Genomic DNA, 2659 nt, shown 5'->3' on the forward strand with positions numbered 1-2659 from the left:
CTATCACCTGGACAATGGAAGTATACTGGCTCTGGGAATTTTCTGCTACAGTATGAGTTGCAGAAACTTTGTGTTTTTGCTCTCATTTTCACACCCCAAATGAATATATATGATTTGACAATAAATATAGGGGATCTTTTAAATTGTGAGACATTTTGTGTAATTCTTAAAGAGTAAAGTAAATTACATATATGAGTTCTAAGTATTGATTTCAGGTAGCCATATAACCAAAGTTTTGAGGTTGACATTGGGTGCAATTAATGCAGAATGTGCAATGGCTTTAAATTAAGGATCAAAAAATTTCTTCACTTGGAGGAAGAGATAAATTCTCTGCATTATTTCTGTTGACATGCAAGACCAGGCATTCTGCTTATCTGGGAGCATGTGGTTCATGAGGAGCAAGATATCATGGGATTAGGTTGAACTGCTCTGTTTTGGCATTTGACAGAGGACTCAAATTGTTCTCATGAATACTTTGAGATTAAGTGTGTTCTATTATTGAGGTACTGAGGAATCATGAAGGGCCATCTCCTGTCTCCATTCCTTAAGGAATCATACCTGCCTGGTGTGTAAAAGAACTGATGTCTCCTTCCCCTGCATTGCCATTACTATCACTCCTCCTTCCCATCACTCAGATCAAGATAAGACTATACAAAGAGTCAGTATGAGGTATGAAGCCAGACATGGCAGTGCACAGCAACTGGGCAGCAGAGATAGGACGATTGCTTTGAGTTCGAAGCCAGCCTGGGCTACATAGTGTTTCAAGGCCAGTTTGAACTTAATAACAAGACCCTGTCTCAATCCCTGCCCGCTAAAATAGGGGTGAGGCAGGTCCATCTTGCCTTTCAGACAAGTCTTGTTTCCACACAGATATCTTGCATCCATTTCTACACTAATCTTTCCTTCTGCAGGCAAACCATACACTCTCCCTCTGTCATTACTCAAACCCGTGCTCTCCTTTACCATTTCAGGCAACTCTGTTCAGTCTCCCAAGAAGCCACCCTTTCTTTCATGGATGAGAAAGAATCCCCCTTGGCTCTGAGACAAGAAGAAACTGGGTATGATGATATTGAACTGGATGCTGTATAGTGCCTTATTTGGAGCAACCAAGTGTGAAAATACCTTCTCTATGATTTGTTTCTCAAATGAGAATTCTGTCTTTATGATTGCAAAGCTTTAACATGTATCTGTTATTAAAGGATGTTATTCACAATAAATACTCAACCCTTCACTGACCAGAGTTATTCTCTTAAGAATGAGGTATATTGAACCCCATTAACTTTGGAAAATGCAGTCCTCATACACATTCTTTTCACTGAGTGAAATCTCAGTTGTAAGAGCCACATTATTGTCTCCCACAGACCACACTCTTGCCTTCCTTTAGGTGCAGAGATGTTCTTTGTTTGAATAGCATGAAACATGAAAAGTCATCCTGATGTCAGTGCTTACATTTAGGAAGCTGATCAGAAACTGAGTTCCAAAACTGAGTATTCCAAAAAATATTCCATTCATCCTTTCTTAAAACCTGGAAGTCTTTTTCAAAGTGAATGGGGTTGGTTATCTAGAAGGGAAATGAATACAGCTCTTGTAATTTTACTCAACTTTTATAAAATCTAAAATATATTTGTTCATAAATATATATTTAACTTTAATGGCCTTTGCTTTTTCTTTTTAATTATTTTTAAATTTTTATTAGTTTATGTTTGCAATAGACAATGGTTACATTCCTCATGGAGAGTAGTACATGCATGCAATACATCTTAAATTATTTTTAATCCCTTCCTCTCCCTGCCCTCCTTCTCCCTCCATTTCTTTGTCTTTTTCCTTTATACAAAACTTCTCTCTCCCTACATAAACCTCTAAACATCCTCATTCCCATAAAATTACACTTCCTATTATTCATCTCATTCAACTGTAATGTATTTTCCATTGGTATTTATTTATGTTTTAATTTCTCCCCTTCGGTGCCTGTTTAGGTACCCAACTACTCTCACTTCCCCATTTACAAAAGCTTTCGAAGCAGCTATATTTACTGCAAATTGCTCCCTCCACAAATCATCATCACATGTTACCTGTAACTGAGTGGGAGGGGCAAATGAAATGCTGTAATCCTTCTACAGCATTTTTTTTTTCCCCCCAGTATTGGGAATTGAACTCAGGACCTTGCACTTGCCAGGCAGGTGTTGTGCCACTGAGCTAAATCCCCAGCCCCTTCTAAGATTCATTTATTGTTTTTGCAGTTATTTTCCTATAATTTCCTATACAAAACATCTGCTTTAGACTGTAAAGTCTCCACGTTTGGGAATCTACTTTCTCCTTACTACCTTAACCAGTATTTCCTTACACTAGTTTTAGGAACAAGTAGTAGCAAGCTCTAAGGCTTTCTCTGAGCACATTAGACATCTTTACATCTGTGTTAGACTGTGTTTGAAATTTGTTTCTTTCTCTGAGATTATCTTCTTAGTCCTCTAGACCATAACTTTTTCTCCCTCCTCCCAATTTTACTTATTTATTTATTTTTATTTTAAAAATAAAAGGAGGAAAACATTAACAGACAGACAACCTTTTACAAAATAGCAAAACAACAGTACAAATAATACAAAGATACAAACAAAGTGGTAGGAAATTAACAATGCTTGTTGCATTACATATTGACATC

The 2659-nt window shown here is 37.0% G+C and overlaps 1 protein-coding gene across 2 annotated transcripts in view; it reads left to right on the forward strand.

The window, feature by feature from the left end:
* LOC102015092 (antigen WC1.1-like) overlaps positions 1–1602 on the forward strand; it is a 40756-nt gene extending 39154 nt beyond the window's left edge. For both annotated transcript variants that reach the window (XM_013511514.1, XM_005378866.1), the window contains one exon: positions 972–1602. In XM_013511514.1, the coding sequence (XP_013366968.1) occupies positions 972–1089 (118 nt within the window). In that variant the 3' untranslated portion in view covers positions 1090–1602. The remainder of the gene's footprint in view (positions 1–971) is intronic.
* The last annotated feature ends 1057 nt before the right edge of the window (positions 1603–2659 follow it).

The sequence above is a fragment of the Chinchilla lanigera genome, unplaced genomic scaffold, assembly GCF_000276665.1.
Source record: "Chinchilla lanigera isolate Chin_1 unplaced genomic scaffold, ChiLan1.0 scaffold00012, whole genome shotgun sequence".
In the NCBI taxonomy this organism is placed as follows: Eukaryota; Metazoa; Chordata; class Mammalia; order Rodentia; family Chinchillidae; genus Chinchilla; species Chinchilla lanigera.